This window comes from Lygodium microphyllum, chromosome 8, assembly GCF_053477565.2.
Source record: "Lygodium microphyllum isolate KBCC chromosome 8, Lygodium_microphyllum_v1.1.10, whole genome shotgun sequence".
NCBI lineage: Eukaryota > Viridiplantae > Streptophyta > Polypodiopsida > Schizaeales > Lygodiaceae > Lygodium > Lygodium microphyllum.
In genome coordinates this window covers 62,193,342-62,219,625 of record NC_141142.1, presented here as the reverse complement: position 1 = coordinate 62,219,625, position 26,284 = coordinate 62,193,342, and the positions used below count along the sequence as shown (strand labels likewise).

At 40.4% G+C, this 26,284-nt stretch overlaps 1 protein-coding gene across 1 annotated transcript in view; it reads right to left on the bottom strand.

Moving 5' to 3' along the window:
- Positions 1 to 286: 286 nt before the first annotated feature.
- Positions 287 to 26,284, bottom strand: part of ALDH7B4 (aldehyde dehydrogenase 7B4) — a 56,209-nt gene continuing 30,211 nt past the window's right edge. Inside the window, exons 2-14 of the mRNA XM_087683031.1 lie at positions 19,055 to 19,141; positions 18,137 to 18,268; positions 17,973 to 18,045; positions 17,705 to 17,727; positions 14,812 to 14,875; positions 14,653 to 14,698; positions 14,347 to 14,527; positions 13,899 to 14,075; positions 13,627 to 13,791; positions 13,399 to 13,539; positions 1,897 to 1,994; positions 850 to 999; positions 287 to 757 (exon numbers count right to left, since the gene is read on the bottom strand). Coding sequence (XP_087539157.1) covers positions 703 to 757; positions 850 to 999; positions 1,897 to 1,994; positions 13,399 to 13,539; positions 13,627 to 13,791; positions 13,899 to 14,075; positions 14,347 to 14,527; positions 14,653 to 14,698; positions 14,812 to 14,875; positions 17,705 to 17,727; positions 17,973 to 18,045; positions 18,137 to 18,268; positions 19,055 to 19,141 — 1,392 coding nt within the window. The 3' untranslated portion in view covers positions 287 to 702. The remainder of the gene's footprint in view (positions 758 to 849; positions 1,000 to 1,896; positions 1,995 to 13,398; positions 13,540 to 13,626; positions 13,792 to 13,898; positions 14,076 to 14,346; positions 14,528 to 14,652; positions 14,699 to 14,811; positions 14,876 to 17,704; positions 17,728 to 17,972; positions 18,046 to 18,136; positions 18,269 to 19,054; positions 19,142 to 26,284) is intronic.

Below are 26,284 nucleotides of genomic sequence, written 5' to 3'. Positions count from 1 at the left end.
AGAAGCTTGAGAGGGTATAACTCAAAAGTGTATTGATACGTATCAATAGAGAATATTTATAAGCCTAAGCATGCCCTAAAAGTGAACAGGCATATATGTAAGGCCAAGGAAAACACCTCCTACAGAGGGAGAGAAGTGCATCGGCAGTCCTAAATGTGTTCACACACACCACCACCAAAAGATGCTACAATTATTAAATATAATTAAACAAACAAAAATTTGAGAATATATTGTCTTTAATTGTCACGCACTTGAAATTGGTTCTGCTACGGGTACCCATTGCCCATCATAGAAATAAAACTTATCAGGCACTTCCATACATTTGAGTATGTCACTTTAAGGTATTATTCCCAATTGTTGTCAGTAGTGTTGGAAACAAAGCTACTTACTCACTCATTTCCAAAATAGACAAGAATATATCCTTGTTCACGTTGTTTCCAAGTCCATTTCATGGAACAATTCATACTCCTGAAGTAGACAGACTATACAAGCAAGAAACTCCTTATGGTTCTTTGTTTCAAACAGATAACAGCATACCATTGCACAGATATGTAAAGAAACTTCATAAGCTATACAAGATGGAGATAAATGGCACAAGGGCTTCAGTTACAGAGCATCAAGTATGACCAAAGATTGGATAAATTATTTTATCCATGTATTCTTGTATAGGTCTATGCAGTTGAAACTCCTCATGATAGATACTTATCCAAAGTTGATACCTTGGGCAAGAGGTAAATCTTTACCATGGTTGATAGTACTGTCATTTCCACAAAGAAACACAAACTCTCAAATCAGTATGTCAAATCAAAAATAGCTGAAATTAGAGCAGAAATTGACAATTTGTATCACCAAGTAGCTCGGCGCATGTACTGCTTCCAAGAATCACTGCCAGCCTCGCGACCACCACCTGTTGCTTTCTCTCCCCCAAATGCACCACCAATTTCTGCTCCACTTGTTGGAATATTGACATTCACAATTCCACAATCACTACCAGATGGCCTGAAATTCAACCTTGACAGCATTAGATCTGTTCTCCTCTATTAAGAATAATTATAAAAACCTTTTTATCACTCTCGTTTTCATTCTGTTCCGTCCACATTGTTCCAATCTTTAAACATGCCAAAACATCCTCAAATGGAGCCATTAAATTGGAGAGTGCAGTCACCTCTAAGTGGCAAGTAAAACAGGCAGATTGCAAGTATCTCTAAGTTGCTATTTGAAACACAAGATGAAGACAAGAGCTGAGCAGGGTTTGGGAAATGCTTTTGTAACCACACATGACTCATCCTACATTGAAGAGAAACTTGAGATTTGAATAGGTCTTTTCTTCAAGTTTCTGCAAAGGTTTGTTTAGCTTAATGTAGGTTTCAAGAGGCATTTTTCCTTCTCGAAGTAGAATTTTCTTAACTTGAATCAGCTCTAAGATGAACTGAATGAAACATTTCCTGAACCCTGGGACCAAATCTTTTACAAAAGAGAATAATTCGTGTGACAACTTGAACTAGAACTCCATCTTAAAGAACGACAACATGAAACCGACATGAGCTGAATGTAACAAACACTAACCCAGCTGATTCAGATGTAGAGAACTGCTAGTGTCATAGTGCTTAAATTACAACTCGTTTATTGGTGTGACAGTGCACAGTTGTGAAGGTTCTCAAATCTCAATCACCACAGGAAGTGATGCCAACTGAATGAACAGGAATTATCAAAACAATTGAATTCTTTCTCTGGAACAAAACACACTTAAATATGCATTATGGTCCAACAGCCCAAAAGATGCTGCAGATATGTCATTCAAGACACGTCATTCCAACTCAGACAATTTGAACCACTTTCAGACTTCCATTGTAGGAAAACAAATTAGTAAAACAAAAATAACATAAGAGAGAATACCCAATCCATCTGAATATGGCCTCATGATTACGGGTGAAAATTGAACTGCTCAAGCCTTGTGGTACAGAGTTATTCATTGCTGTTGCCTCTTCCAAAGTCTGTAAAAAGAATCAAAGAGCATTATAGCTTAGATTTGTTAGCCATCCCAGAAAATGCATTGAATTCATTGGTGAAATTTGAATTATCAAATCATCCACATGTTGCCTACAAAGGTTTAGATATTGCTTCACTTTCATTGAGCCATGCTTCCTTAGAGTTTTATGCAAATCCTCATTTGTCTGTGTGCTTGATAGTACAGATCGAATACTCTGTTTAGCCAAATGTGTAACCAGCAGTGAAATTTAACTTGCAAATCTCCAAGAAAGCCAGTTCATACTTATATTTGGACTAGCTGGAGGAAGCTTCACAAATCATGGACTTCGCAAGTGCTTGGACCCCAGGGATATTTTGAACTAGCTTGAGGAAGCTTCACAAATCATGGACATCACAAGTGCTTGGACCCCAGGGATATATACGGGAGTGGCACATTCAAGTAAAGCCCATAGAGGCAACTATTAAGGACTATAAGAAAGAACCCAGTCTATATTACAATACATGGATGATGGCCAGATCCTCATTCAATTGCAATGGGCTTAATGATACAAGATCCACAATGCATTTACTTACAGGTTAATCATGTATTGTGGGGACAACTATTTCAAGAGAATTCGCTCAATCCACCTAGAAGCCAGTGTGACGGTTCACCTTGAGTTGCTGATCTCATGGCCCATTTATGATGCTTTACATATAAGCTACCAAAACATTTCATGGCAAGGTTCCAGATTCCAGAAGAACCAAGTACTGAGGATCTGTTAGCAGTTATTAGCTAGGCATATCATATGTGCTCGTTTTTCTACCTTTTGTATGACATGCTATGATTGTGATAGCGTGTGCCTTAATAGGAGATATATAAAGAGATGGGGTATGCCGCATTGGACATTACACATACAACACTCCACAGTATGATATCTATGCACATGTAAGAGAGAGGAGACTTGAGCACATTCCACATGGCATCTTGTCATACACTGGTCATGTCCCATTGATCATTGCTAGTGAATGCCTTACCCGGTTCATTGTATCTCGTGTTCTTCTTTGCTTTTGTTGTTTTTACATGGTTTCATACGTTCAGGTTGAAGGAGCCTTGCGCATGCTGCAATATGGATAGATTACCATCACATGTGAGTTGTTTTTGTGTTTGAGCTGTGGTGCCATTGGCAGCAGACTATGTTGTTTGGCAACAGTGGCCACCGGCTGCACCCCATGATTTGTGGAGTGGCTTGTGTTTGTTTGGCTTTGGTATAGGCTGTTGATTGGCACATCCATTGTTGGCCATGTCTGCTGGTGGTCATCTGGTCCACACATGTCTACTTGCAGTTGCATTTCACTGGCACAACTAGCTGTGATTCTGGCTGATTTGGCAACTTGCCTTGTGTTGACCTGCGTTTTCAATTGTATGTGAATGTTGCATATACTGGCATTGTTGAGTGTTTACACCCCCTATTCATGCCTTTTTTGCATGGTAAGCATTTTGAAAATTACATGTTTATTTAGTTCTCATTTGAAGCTTGTTCCTTGTGGATCCCATTTGCAATTAGTTCTTGCACATGCTCCTTTTGTGTGTTTTTCACTTAAGGGATGGATATTTATATGCTTGTTGGGATATTTTTGCTTTTGATCTTTGAGTTGAAGTGCTTTTCTCCACTTCTCTCTCCTAGTACATACTACAAAACAACGTGCATTTATCACTTTCATTTCATGTGATTTCATGATCTTGGTTAGCTCCTAGGATCAATCTATCCCTCCCCTTTCGGTGGTTCCAAATGTGTATGGAAGGTTCACATGTTAGATCCACCAACAGACCTCAACAATCGGCAACAATCGGCAACAATCTATAGAAGGTTGGGCATTTTGTGTGAACTATGCCCTTATGACCAAGATGATGGAGAATCAAGAACCTACCACTGTTTAAGAGGCTTTTTCATAGGACACCTTGTGCGCAGCACCAAACTATGCAAGAGGATCTGAAACCAACCCTCCTTGGAGAGGGTGGTAATTCCCTGATTAAGCACTTAATTACAGCAATCAGCAAATAAACATAAATTGAAATGCACAATTTACCTTAATAATCTTGGACAATAGACACCCAGTTGGCCCCAAAACTGGTGCCCCTTTCAGTATTTCTTTAACTTTAATTGCTAATGGATTGAGTACAAGTTGAGATTCCACAATCTCCTTTGCTGATCCAAAATCCCCTTGTTGTACATATAATCAACAAGAAATTTGGGCCAATTGCCACCCGAGAATTGCACAAATGGAACCACCAACTGGCCAAATGTTGCCCTAATTCACAATGGATAGCCTGATATCTGAAATCTCTGTCAATTCCACGAATTTTAGATGTTGATTTCAGTGTACAATGTCTTCTCCTATTGGTATGGGTTCCAATGTGGCTACTAAACCCCAATTTCTGCAGAAATTTATAGTTTACAGCAAAGGAGGTGTATCACAAGGGTGTGAAATTTTGAGATGTTTTAATCATGTTGATAACATTTAATTAAGTTACTAATCAAATGTGCAAGGTTATTTAGCACGTGTGATGCACATGGCAATTATTTGATGGTAACAAGCCACAGACTCCGAGGATGCAGTGGATATCAAAGGCAAAAGTTGTGATAAGTTATGACAACTAGGCTTTGGGGGCTAATTAGTGCCAGTTTTGACCCTAGGACAATTATTTTGCCAATAAGTATTGATGGTGACATTAGGGACTAGTATTAATTAATTAATTAATTAATGCTAATCTAAGGATCAACAAAGGTTGGAGACCACTCCAGGTTGCAAATGGCCTAGTCAATTAAATTATGGATAGGTACATTTAATTTGGGCAAGATCAGAAAAGCTAGAATTAATTTTCAAGATTATTTAATTTCAAAAATTAATTAAATGGCTGGATAATGCTGAAAAATGGGTTTAGAAGGCTACCATTTGGCAAAAATGCCCACAGAGAGAGAGAGAGAGGGAGCTGTTGGTCCATTTTCTAATCAGAGAACAACTTGCTGCAAAAGACAACCATATGAGGGTCTCAGCAAGTGCAAGGGATAGCAAGGAGTCGCCTTCCAAGGGGTGGCAACAGCATTGCTAATTAAGTAACAACATTTTGGAGGTGCTTGGTAGTAGGTGACTGCATTAAATGCAAGGTGGAGCACGCAACAGGCAAAATATAAGGTTTTCTCGCAAAGAAAATCAAATTTCTCTCTCATCTTGGCTCTCTCTCACCTTCTCCAACCCATTCTCAGGAAATCTCAGTATTTCTCAGCCATTTTGAACAGATCTCAACCAAATTTGGTGGACAGCAGAGAGATCTCATGAGAATCGGTCATGTCTAACGCTTGCCCAAGCCTAGTATCAACAAATTGACCATTTCTTCCTTTGGCATGGCTTTAGGGGATCAATTCAAGTTCCCAACCTATACCGATGTCTCCTAATCACTTGTGCAGTGATGAATGGATTCTCACAAATAGCAATACAAAGGCCACTTGCAGACTACTCATATGGCATCCATACTTGGGTTGTGTCTATATATACATGCCCTTCCCCCTTTATGGGATCACTTGTACTTTTGCATTCCACTGCAGATGTTCTTGGGCTTAAGATCCTTGCTCTTAGACACAAAGAGATGCTGCTCTGCTCTTGCTCTCCTTTATTTTTAAAACTTCCATACATTTTCTGTTTTTTCTCTATGCTCTTCAATCTTGTGTACATGGTATCAGAATTTTTATGTTTGCTTGATCTTTAGAGTATGGAGGCTTGGGTTTTGCACTATGCTAGCTTTAGCTTTGTTGTTTACTGTATTTATCACAAACTTATTTATGTGACATCCTGTTTTGGCATAGCTGCATAACAAACCTTGTTTGCATTCTGTTATGGCTTGCACATTTGATTGTTCTTGTGCTGCTGCACAAGGCAAAAATTGTTGTTTGACTCTCAACTTGTTATTGACAGTGTTTCGTTGCCGCATGCTTATGTGCCACTTGGTCTTTGGTTGCATTTGTTGGAGCATTTGTTGCTTGCCAACTTGCATTCATCAACCTAATGTCAACCTATTTCCAGACAGCATTGATGCATCACATAGTTGTGTTTTGCTCCTTGCCATCTATGTTTGGCTTCGGCTGAAGTCCACCTACTGACCTGTTTGTCACATGTGGGTACATGTGCCCACTAGCATCACTACATGTTGACAAGCAAGTTCAAACTACATGTCATCAGTCCTCCACTCAAGGAGGACGTATCACATTCAGAACCACTAATGAACCCTCATTTTCATTACAGCCAAGCTTGGTGTCAGGTTCTTATAATCCTTTGAATTTGTAACAACAAAATCCCCCCTCTGTTTCTCATTCTGTTGTGCAAGATCTAGTGGTAAGTCACCATGAGACCATGACCAGTATCAGTATGTTAATGTTAGATGAGGCTCTAGAGGCAAACATACATCTTCATATATTCCTATTACATTAGCTTTTGCCTCATTTGTGCATGCCGTTCTATATCCCCTCCGCATCGGGCCTCCCTTTTCACATGATAATTTTGGGATCTCTTGCTTTTGCTTTTAGAAGCTTAGAATTAGATTCAAAACTTGTATCATCTACCTTAGGTTCCATTCCTTCAATGTCAAGTGCATTAGCCTCATGATCTTCTATTTCAACTCCAAGTTCATTTCATTTATTTTTCCACATGTCAATTACCCATAGGTGCATGCCACTTAGCACCATGGTAGTCCATTATGGGAAATGCCACCTATCCACACACACCTACCAGCAAGTGACCACACAGGGATGGCTCTGTTGGATATCTCCTTCATGGCCTAGACATCTCCCTAACAAACTACATCAAAGGGATATACATGCTGTACTTATGATGCCATTTCCCTAATACCATAGGGCACTCAGACACAAGTCAGTCCCCCTCAGATGCATGGCAGCCTCCTCACACATTTGGATCCACTATACACACCTCCCCAATGCATGGTGGAATTTTCAAGCAAATCCCCAAGTGCCTAGATGGTTGTGATTGGCATGAATGTACTAAGAACCCTGGTGTGAACAGATTGAGAATGTTGGTATGATTGCCACAATCATTGTTGACATGAATACAAACTAGGAATGCGAGAGAAGTGTTACTGTAACTGGAAAGAACATTGACATGACCGAGGGGAATGATTATGAGAGTAATGATGTGACTCCTAGGCTGCTTGTGAAGATAACCAGTGATACAAGCACCTGCATAAACAGCCAACAATGAGGCAATGAATATTCAATAGTGATATAAGTATTGGTGTGAACAATATGCCATGCAGTTGTGACACTAGCTAGTTTATTGTCTGAACACAGCCTTGAACTCGCCTATGTTTGAAACCAGCCTTCCTCATATAGGGTGGTGATTAACCTAATTAACTAGCAATTACAAGAGGCAATAAATCTACAAATCTATAAATAGCACTTTACCACCTAGACTGAAAACAATTGACACCCCAAAAGAGGCATCTCTTGCGATATTTCTTTAACTTTTATTCCACCCAACTTGTAGCACCTAGAGATTCTGACTAATCTCTCAATAAATTTTGGAGTTGTGGGTTGTCACAAATGACCAGCAACATCAAGACTATATTTGTCTCTTGAGTTTGGACACAGCACCAATTAGGCCCAAGAACACTTGTATCCGAGTCAATTGAATTGTACATAAGCAATCCCTTTCACATCTACTATTATTTCCTGAAATCCCAATAAGCTCTCTGATCACCGAGCTTCAAATTTGTGGGCATACTTCTCCAAGAGGCCAAGAAAACCCTAGATTTAGCAAAGATTATGGTCAACTCTCTACTTTAAATCTGTCATAACACAATAGAAAAAAAAAATCTCTCCTTTCTATTCTTTTGTATGTTTAAGTGTTCATTAAATGTGTTTCCTTTGCACTTACTCCATATAAAGAAAAGTGCATTAGAGCTCGCCATTGATGACTGGCCACAAGTTATGGTGAAACCAAGCAATGAGTTAAAGAAAAAATAGTATACACTTCCACCTATATGGCCCATTTGGGCGCCTATGACCGGAACTCAAGCACATCAAGGTCATGCTCACACACAGAAAGGATAAATGCCTTAAAAGTATGGGCTAGATCCACCAGAACAACAGACACTTACAATCAGCAAGATGGCATGATCATGACATGCTTGTAAAATGTGCATGTGTAGACTAAAAACTTAAAATATACATAACTTTGCATAGAGAATGCATATGAAGATTCTAGCACTATTTTTGCAATATATACATTAAAAGATTTCATATGACACCCATATTTGTGTGTGTGTATATGTATATGTATGTGTGATTGAGAGGAGAAGAGAGGAGGAGAGGAGGGAGTTCCTAAATTTTAGAAGCCTTAGATTGTTCTAAAATAATAGTTCTAAAAAATATAGCTGACATTTTTAAAAATAGTGAGTTTTGAGTTCTAACAATGATTACTAAATTTGGTTGTTTCTATTCTTAACAATACTTATCCCAAAAAGAAAGGTCATAGAGAAAAAAAAAACTTGTCACACAAGCTTCCAAGTCATAGTAACAAGGGACGCCCATCGCGGGCCCCCGGGATACCAAAACATCGTCCCGAAACGGGACCCTTGTGCGGGACGTGGAGGTGGAACGGGGGACGTCCCCGTTCAGATTCATCACAAGGGGACGGCCATCCTCGAGACGTCTTACCTGTCGGAGACAAGACTGTCGGGAGACGGACAGTCACCGTTCCCCGCTTCTCGCACAACTCCCACCCGCCTGACTCACACTCCCGCTCTGACACTTGCTCAGTGCTCCGGCTCCCCCCGCAGCCCGCCTTACTAGCTGCCCTGCAGCCCGCCCCGCAGCCCTTCTTCTTCTTCTTCTTCTTCTTCTTCTTTCTCTCTTGTCTCCTCCTCCATCTCCTCTTCTTCATTATCATCATCATCATCTTCCCTTCCTTCTTGCTCCTTGCAGTTTGGGCTCCTAGCCTCCCTACATCAAGCACCTAAGCAACCAACATGGCTTCTTCACGACCGGCTCGTCGGGTCGGAGGGAGAGGCAGACGCTCCAACACATGGTCATGGTGGGATGAGGTAAATGCTGGTAGCCATCAAGTGGAGGCAGATCACGCCCTTGGTCGTGCAAGCTGTGTCCATACCGGCGTACGAGTGGTGCAAATAACGTAAGGGCCCATTTATTGCAGGAGCCAAGATTGGAAGTGTAATTTTGTCCCAATGTCACACTGGAGAAGAGAAGGGAGCTTCTAGATTGTGTGGCTAGACAAGAGGCTCTATTTGCATCGAGGTGTGCACGAGTGGCGGTCGCGAACTAGCTACACTTGCAGCAACGACAACAGCAATAGCAATTGATAGGCCTAGAGATTCATCTACAATAGCAAGTGTACCACATGGAGTCATTGGATTGAGTCCATAATTCACCATCTAAGGAAAGTTGGGACCCAATCAAAAAACAGGAGACAGATTCAGCAGTGGCTCGTTTCTTCTACCACGACCATATTGCCTTTCATACAGCTAAGTGTTGAGTCTTGACAAATTGATATGCTCGGATCTTTACTATTTTACATTTTTTCCTTAAATAATATAATTTTTAAATTTATAGCTTGGTTATAACTTATATAATGTAAACTTATAACTTGTTCTAAAATCATGTCATCATGATAATTATTGTGTTATTTTTTTATGTATGTGCCCCCCTCTTTTGAGACTCTACGCGCTATCTTGCTCCATAAGGAAAAGCATGTTGTGGAGCAAGCTGCAGCAAGCATAAAGAGAGATTGGGAGAAAAATAGTGCCACACTTATCACTGATGGGTGGAGTGACACGAGATAGAGGTCTATCCATGGCATTGTAGCTTATTCTAGAGGAGAGATGTATTTTATGTCATCCCATGATGCTTCACGGACTGGGAAGTCCGCAGATCAGCTTGCAGTAGAGTGGATCTCTACCATTGAGATTGTTGGGCCATATTTGGTGATTGGTTTTGTGGCTGATGGTGAGCCCACAAATAGGACAGCAGGTACCATTGTTCAGGGAGTGTATAAGCATATCACATTTTCTTATTGCATGGTCCATTGCTTGAATAACCTTTTGAAGGATATTGGTGAGTTATCATGGGTCCATCCTGTGATACATGATGCAAATCAAATGGTTACTTTTATTTTAAACCACAAATACCATCGCGATAAAGATATTGTTAAAGTATTCAGACACACAGTTTGCCTACAACTTTTTGATGTTGGGACGCCTCATAGAATGTATGGGTGTAGTGAGACAGTTGTTTGTCAGTGATGAGTTTAGTACTTCTTCATTGGCAGTCAATCCCGTGGGCATAACATACAGAGAAAATGTAGAGAGCAATGAATTTTGAGATAATGTAAAAAAAGACCCCAAACTGAACCTTGGAAAGACCAAGGCCATGGTATTTAATACTTCAGCAACATGGATAACCCAATCTATGTATTAGTTTACATTCGGTGGAGATACAATGTTCACAACAGTTAGAGAAGATCAGCAATAGTAGGAGAAGGTGATGGCAAACTTGCAAGGGCTAAAAACAGCACCTCAAGACCTAACACAAATGTTTGATACCTTGTCAAAAAGTAGGGGCAGTGATGGAAATATGAGAATCTCCTCTAATAGACTACACAACATGACAGAAGAGACAGATTGCAAAGAAAATATGAACTAAAACCAGCCTTTGTTCTCAGATAGGGTGATAAATAACATGATTAAGCACTAATTACAATAAGCATAAAATTCATATAAACTGAAAATGCAAATGTTACCAATTGATCTTGGACAATGGACACCCAACTGGCCCCAAACCTAGCACCCCTTGCAGTATTTCTTGAACTTGTATTGCTAAAGGTCGAATTGATCTTCTTCAATCTCCAATGCATCTTGCTATCTATAGCAACCAACAAGCCTTCAAACCAATTTTCCCCTTGGTTAACCTACTTTAGGATTGGCCTTCAATTTGATCCTTGGAAGACAAATTCCACCCCAAATTTAATGTTGGCTGGCTAGCCTCTTTAAATTCTCTAAAATTCCCAAATTTTAGTTACTACATTTCAAATACTAGGGCCCAAATTTCAAGAACTCTTTCCAAGGTAGTTGCTAAACCCCAATTTCTGCCATAAATTAGGATTAAGCAACAAAAAATCTTCAATTGCACCCTAGTAAGGCTGAATTTAGCTAAGATCTTTCAAGGAAAGCTATGAATTGGCTAATTGGAGAGAGAGAAATTTCAAAGTTTTATCGCCAAAATTGGATCAAAGTTAATGCTACCCTGCTATGAATGGCTGATTGACTGCAGCCCCCACCATCAATAGGAGTCGCCTATCCTTGTGGGCCCCAAAATTGTTACCACTTGCCTCCAATGGCCTCTTGATCAAAGAATGGCTGAGCTGATCACCAATGGTCTCCTGATCAGACAATGGCCTCCTGATCAGACAATGGCTGATGAGCTGAACACCAATGATCGAAAAATTGCAGCAACAGCTTTCTCTCCTCCTCTCCTAACGTCCACAATGCTGGAATGAAGCTTCATCAGCCTCTAGTAGCCTTGCCCTCACTTGCATAGGCAAGTTTAACCAAATGGCAATCTTCTAAATGCAATTTTCAATCCAATTAAATTAATTTTCATAATAGTAAATTCTGAAAATTAATTTAATTATTGATTCTTGCTCAAGAAATTAACTATACCAACCAACAATTGAATTGGCTGGGCCAATTTCTCACCCAAGCACTCTTGGGCACTTATCAACCCTTGAATTGACATTAATTAAATATTTAATGCCTAGTTCCCAATGTCACCACTAGCATTGACAGTTAATAAAATATTCTAGGACAAAATCTTTCACCATGCATATTACAACTTTCACCTTTGACACCCACTAACATCTCAGAGTCCTTGACATGTCATTGTGAAATAACTAACTTGCACATTACATGTGCACCTCACATTCACACATTTGATTAACAATTAATCAAATGCTAAGCAAAGCATCAAAATTTCATGTCCTTGTGAAATGAACACTGCAAAAGAACTCAAAAGAAGAATGCTCAAGAAATGGAATCCATATACCAAGACAAGACATAGTACAAGACAACAAGGAGTCCTTAACTCGGTAGGCACTGGCAGTGGCTCCCTCTCTCCAACAGGACCTGCAAGTAATCGAGTATGCTGGCAATGATGACAAAGGAGGAAGCCCACTCTATACATAGGCCAAGATCATGAAAAAGTCAGCCAGCATCTGAGACCCAAAATATGCAGTCGACTAGCCAAGGCAGCTACATTCTAGCCCAAACAAACTAGCACCCACAAAAAACAACTAGAAAAGAAATGCACAGCCTACTTAATACAACTCAGTCTCACACATGAACTGACTAATCTGCTAACAAAGAGCTTATGATGGAGGAGCACTATACATGCAGGTGTACAGTGTACTATGGCCTTTTCCATAAGGGCTTTGGACCTCTCCAACGTAACATGGAGTATGAGGGCCATAGATGTCTAAGGCTTTTCCTCCTAGCACTCCAGAGGTGCTGCACAGCACTGCTATGAGAGAGAGGATACCAGCCTGCCCAGAGGGACCCATGCAAAGAGCATCAGATAGATTTTCTCCATAGATCAGATTCTTCTATATGCACTACTATTTCAGTAAACACAGAGTCGTGGAACCAAAATGCACCTACCCTACATTCCGGAGTCATGTTAGATAGGGCCATTGCTCTTCATCAAACACAACAACCACGACCACAGAGTCCATGGTCAAGGGGCACATACCACAGTCAGAGCAAAGCCATTGCTGCAAGGCATAGGAGACTCACGCCTAGACACATCAGTAGAGTGGCCCTTTTCAATACTTCAACTCCTCTGGCATCACGCCTGACTGCAATCTCAAGTGTTGGCATTTTATTCATCTAGTAATTGTGGGGCCCATCTCTGAGTTAACAATGTGGAACATGAGGATCTTTATTCTTCGTCAGTTAGTTCACTGAATATTTAGGTCTCTGACCACTTGATGGCTGCCTGTTCCTTGTTGGGATAGTTGCATATGACATCCCAATTTACGCACACCATGTCTCAGCAAGCGTAGGAGCAATCTATGCAGCATCATTTTACCTTACTCTGCCTCTTTGCATTTTTTCCAAAAAGCTGTTACAACCACAATTTGCAAAACACAACTGTACCAACTGTGCAGGTTTCCATTTTGACAAGCAAGAAAATATATAATGCAGATAGTGCTTCTAATTTACTATGAACCCAAGAAACTTCAGATTTTGTTCTGTTTGCCAGCCTCTAATAAGATCTAATTGATTTCTTGCCCATTATGTTAGTGCATGAAAGCAGTTGAAATTTTTCTTTTGATAGGATTGAACTAACAAACCTGGAATTTGAACACATACAGGACAGGTCCAAAAAGTTCTTCTTGCACAATGGATGCATCGTGAGAAATTTCCACAACTGTAGGTTGTACAAAATGCCCTTCTCTTTCCAAGACAGATCCACCAATCAAGATATTGCCACCCTAAGATAGCATACCCCAAGTATTTTATTTACTTCCAATGTAAAGATAGAAAGAGATGAAACCCAAAACGAACGATAAAATACATACTTGAGATCTGATTTTTTGTATGCCTTGCTCAAATCCTAGAACTGAGGCCTTAGTATGAAGTGGCCCTATTAAAGTGCCTTCTTCCAAAGGATCCCCCACCCTGACTTGAGCATAGGCATGCAAGAGCTTTTCAAGGACATGGCTGTAAATATTCTCATGAATCAGCTGCAAATCAATTTCCCAAAATTCAATATGCCATCCCATTTGCATATTTTTGAACAGGTTCAAGGTTACTGTGAATGCAACTTAAGTTTAGCATTCTAGAGATGTACCAAACGCCTGCAGCTTGTACAACGTTGCCCTGCCGTACCTACTGCTGCAAACAGTACAGAGGGAACAACCAATGACAGATCTGCATCATCCATGACTATAATTGCATTGTTGCCGCTGAGCTCAAGTAAGCACTTCCCAAACCTTGCACTGACTGCACTCTGCACAAGCTGGCCTACCTGAAAAGAAATGTGAAGAATATAATCATACAATTGGCAAGTGGAAACAAATGGTGAAGAACATTAAGATCTTACAACATGGGACAGGAAAAGTGATATCAAACATTATTCCTTTATTTTCATTGATAATTGTTTAACCTTTAAGGCCAGCAGGTAATTCAAGAAAGTCTGTTACTGTATCTGACTAAGTAAAAGAGTTGGATGATACTATCTGGTAATGAAAATGCTTCAAACCATGGCAGAATTGATAACTTGCAAACCAAAACACTACCTTCGAGCTACCAGTAAATGAAACCAAGGGAATTCTTGGATCCTTAGAAATCGCTTGTCCTATTTCAGATCCTCCACAAACAGTCGTGAAGATGCCTCCAGGTAAATTGTTTCTTTCAAGCACCTCAGCAATCAACCTTGTAGTTGCAATGGTTACCAATGAAGTTGTTGGCGCTCCCTTCCTTGTGTGTGGAAGAAACAAGGCAATCAATTACAGATAAGACCGGTTCACTCATATTTGACACCTGAGATGCATGGCATGGAAAAAGAACTTTGAGGTCCTGCATGTAAAAAGTACGAAACCCACCATAGCACACAATTGCCACAGACAAGGGCAATACAGGCATTCCAACCTACAGCCAAAGAAAACAAATGTGATAAGTTACAGCATGCTCTAAAGCAAACTGTTTATGAGAATGATTGAAATTGTCATTGTTAGGTCTTTGTCAGGTGGAGAACTGCTCACCAAGAACAGCACAAGGGAAATTGAATGCTGTTATTACTCCAACTATGCCAAGTGGATTCCATACCTGTCAAACATGTGAAAGCACACGAATAACCCACCATGGTAAGATTTTAGTCAAAGCATGAAGGCAGGCTCATCAGGGATAATCTGTACAATGTTTACAATATGTGAACTTGGTACAATATCGAACACCCTAAGAAAATCTTCAAATGGAGTATGGTGTTTCGTACAATCATTACAGGATACATAAGAAATTAACACTTAATCTATTCAATATATAAGAAATGGAAAGAAAGAGAGGAGGTGGAGGAAGTGGAGGAAGTGGAGGTCGTAAAAGATGTAGAGAAGGACAGGTGAAGAGGAGCCGAGATAGATTAAATGAAGGTGGTAAGAGAGAGAGAGAGAGAGAGAGAGAGAGAGAGAGAGAGGAGGTGAGGGCTTGAGAGCTTGAAGTAAGAGCTTTGAAGATGGCAGAGTACAAATGCTGAATACTGAAGGCAGATATATACAACGGGCTGTCGGAGTATATTCAGCCAGAGCTCTCTCTTCACCTTCAAAAAACTAAAGTGACTGTGACCAGTGGACAGGGCTGCCTAAATAGGCAGGAAACAATGCTAGAATGACCAGGTCAGCCAGTTAAATCTGACTGACTTCCATTAAATACGGTTGACTGCATCAAACTGAATAAAATAATGCAAGAAATGCAGCAAACAGCTGCATGCCACATGGCATTGACTGTCCGCCCTGTTTGACATGCCTGAAACCCTGCCCAATAGCTGGCGACTGCATAAACTGATGTCCAACCTGATCTACAACAAAATAGCTGCCGACTGCATAAACTGATGTCCAACCTGATCTACAACAAAATGCGACAGCATAAACTGCCATGTACATACCCATGCCCATCCTAGGAATGACTGTATCTCTCACACCTCCTCTGCATAAGGCTAAGGGATCTGGAATGCTGATGAAAAGACGGCCTAAGGAAGTGCTTTGGTAAACAAATCTACCACATTACCCTCTGTCTTGCAATACTCCACATCAATGGTCCCATCCAAGAGCTTCTCACGAATGTAGTGATATTGGATCTCTATGTGCTTCATCTAAGCATGGAAAACGGAATTCCATGAGCCCCACTCACTGTTGCACAGAAGTGTAGTAGCTCCTAACTATGAACAGCCAAGCTCCTCCAACAACCTCCAAAGCCAAATGGTCTCACAAGTGGTAGTACAAGCCGCTCAATACTCAGCCTCCATAGATGAAATGGAAATTGTAAGTGCTTCTTGCTGCAACAAGAAATTGCAACCATACCTAGAAGAAAACAATACCATGTAGTCAATCTCCGCTGATCAACATGTCCAGCCCCTATCAACCTCGTAACACAAAGTTGAATCATTTGCACCTCCTAGATAAAATAAGGCCAAGGTCCAAGATCCCCCTTAGGAACCTCAGCTTGCAAATGAACCTTCTTAGGTTCACTCATAAAGCTTGCAAGCAAAGGAACTAGAAAGCATAAATCAATCTGTCCATTCAAAAGCCACATCTACGACCCAATCAACTGTCTGTAACAGAAAGCATTCACCAACGATGAATCTATATGAACTGTACCCTACCAATTCAGATCCATGGGAGTAGAAATGAACTCACACACTTGCATCTCAAAAGAGGTCAAGAGCTCCTACACGTACAATTGTTGGGAGAGAGATCCCCCTCTCAATCTGCCATATCTCATGAGCTAGGAAGAAATGAAGAAGCCCCATATCCATCATCTCAAACTTTACTTCCTTAGTCTTCTTAACCATCTGGGCATTGTCCAATTGGCATATGGACATACAAATTCGGATCAAATGTAAATCTCTGATACCCTAACCTATCTCAAAGGAATGAGTCTATCTTCTCATTCAAAGGAGAAATGATTATTAGAGGTGTTGGAGCGCATTATACCATTGTGGAGATTGAGAATGGAAGAGAGAGAGGTATTGCTGCAATTTTCCAACCATTGGAGATTGTCAAAGAGCTACGCCCAGTTGATCAAGGGGCCATTGGGGCAAGTGACAGTCCTTGTAGGCAGTCTAGGCAGGGAGTAATGTTGATTATCAAATCTTACACATGTAGAATATTAAATATTCTTCAATATAATTCCCCTTGACTCACCACTCATGTGGTTCTCCTTGACTCACCGCCCATGTGGTCCAAGTTCCAACCGACCCACCAACCACCCCACAAGTATATGATAGTCTAGGGAATATTTCCTAGACCCATAACACATCACTTGATGTATAACACAACCTTCATTAACTCTTTCCCCACTTGACCCAACAGTTAAGTCTACATAGACCATCTCATAACCATCTAGTCTTCAAGGTTAGACCCATTCCAATATCTAAACTGGAAGCCTTGCCAATGCCTAGTGCCCATCATGGTTTCTCCTCACTTGGGGACTGCACAACATTTGGCACTTGAAGCATAGGCAAGCCTCTAAAAGGTAGGCAAGCCTCTAAATCATAGTGGTCATCCTAATTATAGTTGCAAAGATTTCCAGATACTGATTTGATTAGTACAGCACGCTATGTTCAAAGTAAACATAATGCTTGACAGAAGCACTTGAAAAACAGAGATTACTACAGATCATGATCCATATCATGAAGTCCATTCATGTTGCAGAGACCTTCAGAAAAAGTAATGACTCAAAAGGGGATCATGGCCAACAAATTTCTATATGCCATAGTGCTAAGACTTCTGCAAGCAAGTAAAAAATATCAAATTGAGCAATTCACAATGCAAAACAAACACAGAGATTATTGCGTTCAACTCAAACATTCAAACTAGCATCCTTAATGTTGATAATTAAACCAGCGCATCTCATATCACTCATAAGTTCTCAAATGCATACCTCTAGCATAACGTGATTTGGACCTGCAACATTTAAGTTACAAAAATAAGTTGGACTTTGAGACTTGATTTACAGCTGAGACAATAGTTTGTAAAAGGAAATGCATCATTGTACAGTATTCACTTAAACATGGATGGACATCAACAATGTGTTTTTATGAATGGTCATGGTCACCCTCCCCCGTATCTCCCAACCTATGTTTTCATGCTCCCCATATGTACACAAAAACTGGTGAAGCCATTGACACGATACAACACACAATACTTACGTTCTGAGGGCAAGACAGAACCATTCAACTGCCTGCTTAGACCCACAGCATAGTCACACATGTCAATGACTTCCTGTGACATTCAATGGAGGAATTTTACAAGCCAGATAGCCTATAGTCAAAAGCAAAAGAGAAAAAAAGAAAAATACAAACAATGGCAAAACCTGCACTTCTCCAACACCCTCAGCGAGTATCTTTCCCATTTCCAATGAAATGAGCCTGCCAAGGTTATGCAAGTTGGCTCTCAAGGCATCCCCAATCTGCCTGACAATCTCACCACGCTTTGGAGCAGGAGTCTATGAAACAAACACGCCAATGGTTCAATGTTAACAGTCTTGCCAAAATTTAGGAAACTACAAACTAGGATTCAAAAATGTTGAGTTCCTACGCCAATGTCAATGACCCCCATAACAGAGGATTTTCCAGATTTTCCACACCCTTAACTTTGCACTAGCTTGCTTTCAGTCTTGGTGTCAGCTGTTCAGTTAATAGCATTTCTGTCTTTACAAAGCTCCTACTTTTTTTCTTTAGATTCTGTGGTGTAACATTGTTGGAAATTTTCCAAACAGAAAAGGCCAAGGTGTGCTGCTGGTAGGAATGGTTAATGTGAATTGCCTGTATAACCTGTTAGCTTAGTCCTTATGAGTCATAACTCTGTTTATGTTCCACGTGCCCAGTGCTTGTCAGATAACACTTTCTTTTGAGCTTCTAAAAGTGAAGCAATCATGTTCCATGTGTCCGGTGTACATCAGATCTGACTACCTTCAAAGAATGAAGCAACCACTCATATATCCCTCCTAGACTTTTTCCTCTGCTAGATAATAGACATGGGAGGCACTACAATAGACTTAGTTTTTTTTCAGTTTTCCACAAAATGTTTGGGTTGGTAGATCTCATCAAATTTGGGTCCAATAGACTTAGTTTTTTTTCAGTTTTTCACAAAATGTTTGGGTTGGTAGATCTCATCAAATTTGGGTCAATTAATGTTGCTACCAATTTAATGAAAATTTAGCACAGCATATAATTATGCAGATGTATGGAAATATATGGATTAAGCATCATTTAACAGAGAGAACACTTACATGCCTCCAAACTTTGCATGCTTCTACGCAAGATTTTATACTTTCCTCATAATCTTCAAGAGAAGCTTCAACAATAGTTGCAATTGGCTGCAAGGCACAGGCAAAACACCCTTGCACTCATTAACATGTGAGCTTGAATTATAGTGGAAGTTCAACAAGGCTAATACTGATTGATACATGTGTATATTGTTTAAGCTATTCATATCTTAATCGCTAACAACCCCTAGCAAACCTGTACAAACACAATACACTTTTTTTTGTGAAACTGCTATTCTTTTAGATTACTCAACAACCATCGTGATTGGTGTAGCCATGAAAAAGAAGAATGTCAGAGACTGTGGCAAAACACTCCAGCTGTGATAAAAAAAGATCTCCAAAATCATAGAAGGAATATTTGAAAAGTGACGCCATCCAAAACACAGGAAGGACAGGAACCTAGTCTCCTCAGGATATCAAACAATTTCTAAACAAAGCAGACAGACCACAGTGCTCAGAATGTGGTCAAGCAGCACACCACACACACCCACACATGAACACACTTTTTCTATCATAGTATATCATACTACTAGGGAAACCCCAAAAGGTGTTAAAAACCCACCAACAAGTACATATACTGACCATGTGGTAATAGTACTCCAAAGACTAAGATACTCTTAGAACATAAAGCTTTTCTTTTTTTGTGGAGAGCTATAATCTATGGCATGACGCTCTAAGATGTCAAGCCCCCATTATGAAGAGAAACCATGTGTGAGCATAAACATTGGTTGGTCCTAACTTTGATGTCAAATGGAGATAGAAAAATTTGACCTATGTCTAGCTTACAGGTTAGAGCAGTCAAATCAGTAGCAACTCAAGGCACACTACATCAAGTTGCAGGGTGTGGTAGTTAGCGTGGACCCATTTCAGGTCCCAAGAAATAATCCTAGAATATTTCCCGAAATAGATTTCTGGAATATTCTTTAACAGAATATTCTAGAACAATCCTAGAAAGAACACTTTAGAACATTCCTAAAGGGGGTATTCTCAAACATCTTAGAGGGAATATTCTAGAACATTACTAGAAGGAGCATTCTAGAATGTTCCTAAAGACAATACTCTCTAACATTCTTAAAAAGGGTATGTTCTCGAACATTATGAGAATATTCCTAAAATGCTCTCTTGCCTTGGCACCTTAAAAATTTTGACCATTCTAGTTATGTCCTTGGACATCCAAATGGACGCTAGTAGCATTGGTCACAATGATTATGAAGTGACTTGGTGCAAATGCACTAAGGACACTTTGGGGTTAGGGTAGCCATACCCTATTATAGGTCCCAAGGCCCTATTGTGCACATTCATTGTGTGACCACCACTCTTGGACTCTTGGCCCATTGGACGACGCATCCATACACCAGGTTGGTAGTAAAGGACAGTAACCCTTTGGATGTGGTTGTGACCTGAAGTGCTGCTAGCTCCCAATCTCAAGGGTGAGCCCATTTGGCTCTATGGTTGGGAGGTGAGTCTGACGTCCAATCCTTTTATTGTGAGTTTGGCTTGCGTCATGCCTCATGTGCAAGTTGGATCCTAGGGGGACATTTCACCAGTATCGAAGCGTCAACCTACGATTGGACGCGAGATCCAATGATGTGCACAAAACCACTTTCGCTCATGGAATCGTGATGGCTCACGCCTGACAAGTACCCCTTTATCTCATTAAGGGTGATATGGGACATTGCACGCAAGAGGGGCATGCACAGGGGACATGTGTTGTGGATGGTGGGTATGAAAGCAAAGGTGTGTCTTTTGTTTACAATTTTATACTCATGCTCGGATTTTATGTTGGGGTGATGCTTGTACACAAGGATTTTTAGTGGTTTTGACAATCGAAGTCCAAGGAGCTGCCACTCCAAAGACCATCATTGAAAGCTGAAATCTTGTAGCCCAGATAAACATCAGTATTTTGATTGATAGTAATTTTTAATATTAATATTATCATTAATTTTAATGTTAATGAGACATTAAATGTTAGCTTGACCTTAACATTTAGTGTTTATGTTAGTATTATCATTACCTTTATTGCTATTGTTACGTTTATTGTTAAAGTAAATTTTGCTACTAATCTATAGAGAAGTCATGGTGAGAGAAGGCCTACATCGGGGGGAGAGAAAGAGGCAAACTATTTTCAAAAAACCAAAAATAAAAATAAAAAACATAACCGTAGAGAGTGAAAACAATTTTAAATGGTTGTAGAGAGAGACGTTTCATGGGGGAGAATAAGATTGAAGGAGTGAGAGGGAAACACAATTGTTTCCAACAACCTATTGTTAAGCCGGACATGGCAGATGAGAAGGGGGAGAAAAAGGATATGTTTTGACATTTGACGATCCTGAACGGACGTCCTTGCCACATCTCTAGCTGGCCAATAGGAACACGGACAGGACTTGATCCAGCTAAAGACCTTAAAAGCGGACATCAAATTGGGGTGTTCCAGGCAGACCTGATGCAACAACTATAGGGAGTCCATCGGGAGGTTTGACTTGGCCACACGGGCTGGAGGAGGTCGACGACTCAATTCCTCTCCCAACATTCAAGACGTGGAGGGCAGGCTGTCAGGAAGTAATGCATGATGGCCATGTGTGTACTTTTTTGAGAGAGATTGAATCATAAAGATTTCAATACTTCAAACTAAAAAGATTTTTATCAAAATCTCTCTTACTCTCAACCCAAAGGTTCCCCTTGCTTGACACGCTTTAAAATATTTTTTAAAAAGAAAAAAAACAAAAAATGGATCCAGTTCTGCATTAAATGCAAACTATTTCTACTTCTTCTGCTCTCTTCCCTTGCACTCCTTGATCTCCAAATCATCATTTCTCTCCATCTCTCCAAAACCTCTTCCCTTATCCATACCATGTCTTCTCACGAGGTGTCTCCTTTTGATGCACTCGTTCCCATTAAACCTCAATCTATGGAGAAAGCCTGCCATCTGAACCCGAACACACAAACGCAACATCCCAAAGCCTTTTCTTCTTTCAAATCAGATGGAGATTCATCCCTCCTTCCAATTCTCCAAGCTCAAGTCAAAGAAATGCAATGGCAATTGGTCAAGCTATGCACTTCCCATTTTCCATTTATGCCCACAACCATGAGAACGTTGCCTCTTTAGTTCCAAACCAATCCCTTTAAAGGGAAGAAGAAGGAATGTGATGAGACAAACATCGATTCGTAGTTGGCTAAATGGACTGCGTATTTTGATTTGTATCAATTTGACAACCAACGCTTCAAGCAAATATAAATCATGTTACAAGGGGAGGCATATAGTTGGTGGGCAAAGCTACACCCTAAGTCGGTGACATGGGCTGATTTTCAATCCGTTTTTCAAAAACATTTCATGACCACTAATCATATTGAAAAACTTCTAAAATTATTTGAGCTTGATATGGGGAAGAAAAGATTGGATGCGTGATCACAGCAGTTTAAAGATATGTTGCATAAAACAAAGACCGTGGACGATCCTCAAGCGTTGCGTTGGGGGTACAAGGCACCTATGCCTAGCCGCCTAGGTATTAGTTACACTGACAATACCCGCATTATATATTAGTTACCCACACACCCATACCCTACAGGTAGTGGGGACCCATCACTATCACTTCATTCTTTATTCCTTCAGTGATATTTGAATAAGGGAAAGCCAGTCGCACATTGTGACTGTTGGAGTTCCCACACCTTGTGTCTCTCTCTCTTGCTCTTGCTTCTTCTACCATAGCTCTTGCTTCCACTCCGTGCTTTTACTTCAGGGCTCACTCCCTTCCACTAGTATCAGAGCCATTGCACCAGCATTGAGGAGCTCTTCCCCTTCAATTTAGTTCAGCCCGAGAAAAGGTCTGTCTTGAAGGTTTCATGGCAGTTCAACCCTCTTCTTTCCGAGGTATGAATATTGCTCCCGCCTCTTCCCCAATCACTCCCTCCACTTGAAGCTTGTTCCAGAGTTTGAGTACCCTTGCTTGAGTCTCAATACGTGCTCAATAGCAATCATTGCAAGCAGCAGGACCAGCAACATTATCAGCGTGATTTGTGCCAAGTTTCCAACTCCTGTCCTTGGCACTATTGTAGACATTGGCACCTCGTGCACCTCCTATAGCATTTGACAAAGGTTTAGCACCTCTCCTGGCTTTGATTGGGACCCATTAGAGCATCCTTTACAAGTGCATACCTTAGCCATTGTCTGTACATTCAAGACAATTTGCTGTAATACAGTTCAAGTTAGTATGCACTTCATTGTCTGGAGGTCACTCGTGCTTCCTGGAATGTCTATTTGATGTCCGATCACTTGGGGATGCTATGTCAATGTCTTAAAATGCTATTGGACTGATTTGAGCACTCATTTGCTCAATCTTACAGATGTTTTTTCACTGCGGTAATAATAGGGCTGAATGTCATTTATTTGGAAAATGCTTATGCCTATTGTTCATTGATGCTATCGGATTTATCTATTGGATGTATTGACACTTTGGTTGTTATGTACGCCTATGGACATGATTATGACATGCTATTGAGCTGAGATTGGAGCTTGCATGCTTTGACATTGGCTATCATTCCCATCTTTGGATACTACCTAGATGCTACAATAAAAGCTTTGCAAACTACTTGGGTTCAATGCTTTCAAATGTATGCTCTATGGATCCTGGATATTTGGATGTCATTCACATGATGATCTGAGCTTTACTTGCCCATTTTGGCATTTGACTTTTGTTCCAATGGGAGCCGCTACTTGACACTTGGATGAACTACAAAGCATTTGGTTTATGCAATTGAGCTTGAGCTTATTACAATAAGACTGTGGGACTCATTGTGACACGTACATGCTCTCTTAATACTCATTGGATGAAATTACCATATCATGGGCTGACTTGATCTTTTGTCTTGGACCTAGCACTTATGTCTATCAAAGTGTTGTTAGTGGTATTTATATGCTTCTAGGTTATGTATTAAGCATTGCTCAGTGGGTTATGCATCCGGAAATTCTCTTCATTTACCTTGAGACCTACCCTATGCATGATGTCTATGCCTATTGCATGTATGGTTACTGACACACTGCAGTTGCGACAGTCTTCAATGCCGATTGTTCTTGGCTTTTCTTTTCTTAGTTGCTCACAATTGATTGTTTGCATATTGCTGCAATTTATTACAGCAACCTGTCATTTCAGTTTTATGCATTCTATTTGAGAACAACCACTTGGATTTGATAGTTTCTTGCCTATAGTTTGTGGACAGCTCGTTACTTTGGCAATACCTCTTGTTTTCAGCTTGATTTGGCTGTGGTTTTGGGGCTAATTTGCAGGTTATTCCGGCAACCTGCTTTGCTATGCACTTGCTTAGTCCCATTATGATTGGCTATTCTCATGATAGTGCTATCTTTAATATTGACAAGTTGGATGGCACCAACTGCAACTATTGGAAGGCCCAAATCTGGCAAGTTTTAGTGCAAAAAATGAAGATTAAGCCTTTGAAATATGAGGATGTCAAGCCCGAACGTATCAATGCAAATGATTGGGCTGAGCAGGATGAGCTATGTAAGTACGATCATTTTGTCCCTCTCTAAGTAGGTTTTCTATAATGTTGTCTCTAATGAGCAATCTGCATGGGAGTTCTTGGATAAGATTCACAATGTCTATGACAAGCAAAGCCCTGCTTCTGAGATGTAGTGGTGGCTGAAGCAACTCATGGACCTTCGCACGAAAGAAGACACTTCCATGTCAACCCACTAAAATGAGTTTCATTCCATTCTCAGTCATTTGTCTTCGTAGGAAATTGAATTCAAGGGTAATCTCCCTCCCTTGTTCCCTTTAGTTACATTGCCTGAGCCATGGGATACATTTCGTAGTCCATGTCTATACACGAAGAAGACTCATGATGGTAGCCTTATGATTTTGGTACTCTATGTGAATGATATGTTGATTGCTAGGAGTGCTCATGATGAGTTGGATGCCTTGAAAGGTCAGCTCAAGAAGAGCTTTGAGATGAAGGACGAGGGAAAGACCTCACATATTCTTGGGGTGTGCATTATACGCAATTGCTCTAAGGAGCTCCTTTACTCATCACAGCAGAAGTACATCTAGAAGGTCCTTGAGCAGTTTCATATATAAGATATTAAGCCTATTGGCTATCCTTTACCTTCTCATGTAAAGGTTAGTCAAGCCGATTGTTCGCAATCTAATGAGCAAAAGACCAAGATGGCCAAGTTCCCTTATGTATCTACAATGGGCAGTTTGATGTATGCCATGATAGCCATGGCTATACCTAGCAGACGGCATTGGGATGCTGTGAAGGGTATCATGGGATACCTGAAGAGCATAGTAACTATGTGCATATCTTATGGTGGCCACGATATAGGAGTCATGCGGTACACTGACTTTGATTATGCAATACATGGAGACAATAGAAAATCCACCTCCGGCTATGTCTTTACCTATATTGGAGGTGTTGTTTCTTAGATGTCCAGGGTGCAAAAATGCATGGCCCTATCTACTACAAAGGCAAAGTATATTGTAGCCACCGAGGCTTGCAAGAAGGCTCCCTGGTTAGGCCATCTAATAGTACACCTTGGCATTACTAATGTGGTCTCTATCCTATATTCGGATTCTATGATTGCTATTCAGTTGGCAAAAAATCCAATCTTCCATACGAAGACAAAGCACATTGAGGTGCGCTACCACTTTATTAGAGAGATCGTTAAGGATAAGTCCATTGAGCTTGTCAAGATCTCAACTGACCAAAATCCTACAAATCTGCTCACTAAAAGTCTTTCAGCTGAGCGTTTTACCTTCCTTAGGAAGTTGATAGGCGTTGGATGAGATAACGTCTTTCCTCATTCTATTGTACTCTATGTACACTCTGTCACTTTTTCTTGTTCTCTCCTCAATAAAGACACATTCGTCTTTATTTGGGAGGTGATTGGGAATAAAGGCACCTGTGCCTAGCCATTCGTGTATTAGTTATACTGACAGTACCCACACACTTGTACCCTACTGCAGGTGGCAAGCACCCATTACTGTCACTTCATTATTTATTCTTTCAATGACATTTGAATAAAGGAAGGTCGGTCACACATGGTGACTATTGGAGTCCCATATCTTCTCTCTCTCTCTCTCTCTCTCTCTCTCTCTCTCTCTCTCTCTCTCTCTCTCTCTTTTTCGTAAATCTCTCTCTTTTTTTTTTCGTAAAAGGTAATTGTATTAATTACGAAAAAAATAC